General features: G+C 55.7%; 1 protein-coding gene across 1 annotated transcript in view; it reads right to left on the bottom strand.

The window, feature by feature from the left end:
- Positions 1-973, bottom strand: part of LOC113980916 (stathmin-4) — a 3,860-nt gene that overhangs the window by 2,250 nt on the left and 637 nt on the right. Inside the window, exon 2 of the mRNA XM_027708134.1 lies at positions 756-961. Within this exon, the coding sequence (XP_027563935.1) occupies positions 756-961 (206 nt within the window). The remainder of the gene's footprint in view (positions 1-755; positions 962-973) is intronic.

The raw sequence follows: 973 nt of genomic DNA on the forward strand, positions 1-973 counted from the left end.
TTGGGGAGGTTGGGGAGGTTGGGAAGGTTGGGAATTTGGGGAGGTTGGGGAGGTTGGGTTGGTTGGGAATTTGAGGAAGCTTGGGGTGGTTGGGAGTTTGGGGGAAGTTTGGGGAGGTTGGGGTGGTTGAGAATTTGGGGAAATTTGGGAAAGGTTGGGGTGGTTGAGAATTTGGGGAAATTTGGGATGGTTGGGGCGGTTGAGAATTTGGGGAAGGTTGGGACGGTTGAGGTCATTGGGAATTTGGGGACAGTTGGAAAGGTTGGGACAGTTGGGGAAGGTTGGGGCAGTTGAGAATTTTGGGAATTTGGGGAAGGTTGGGGCGGTTGGGAATTTGGGGAAGTTTGGGAAGGTTGGGGAAGTTGGGAATTTGGGAAGGTTGGGGATATTGGGAAGGTTGGAGATACTGGGAAGGTTGGGAATATTGGGGAGGTTGGGGACATTTGGGAAGGTTGGTTTGGTTGGGAATTTGGGGACATTTGGGAAGGTTGGGTTGGGTGGGAATTTGGGGAAGGTTGGGGCGGTTGAGATCATTGGGAATTTGGGGAAGTTTGGGAAGGTTGGGAAGCTTGGGGTGATTGAGATCATTGGGAATTTGGGGACGTTTGGGAAGGCTGTGAAGGCTGGAAAGGTTGGGAAGCTTGATCAGCTTGGGTCGGTCAGGAAATTGTGGAAATTTGGGAAGCTGGGAGCGGTTGGGAATTCAGGGAACTTTTCCAAGGCCGGGCGTTGGATCCTCCCGTTGCCTCTCCCACCTTCCTGCGCTCCTCGGCCGCCTCCAGCTTCTTCTGGATCTCCTCCAGGGAGGGATCCCGTCGGCGCGGCAGCGACGCGTTGAACTCGGGGACGCCGTCGAACGAGGGCGGCTTCAGGATCACCTCGAAGGACTGGCCCGACGTGCGCTTGCTCAGCTCGATCACCTCCATGTCCGACAGCACCGACCACGCCAGCTCCACCGTGTCTGCTGGGAATG

This window comes from Neopelma chrysocephalum, unplaced genomic scaffold (assembly GCF_003984885.1).
Source record: "Neopelma chrysocephalum unplaced genomic scaffold, ASM398488v2 Primary Assembly neopelma1_95620, whole genome shotgun sequence".
NCBI classification, from domain to species: Eukaryota; Metazoa; Chordata; class Aves; order Passeriformes; family Pipridae; genus Neopelma; species Neopelma chrysocephalum.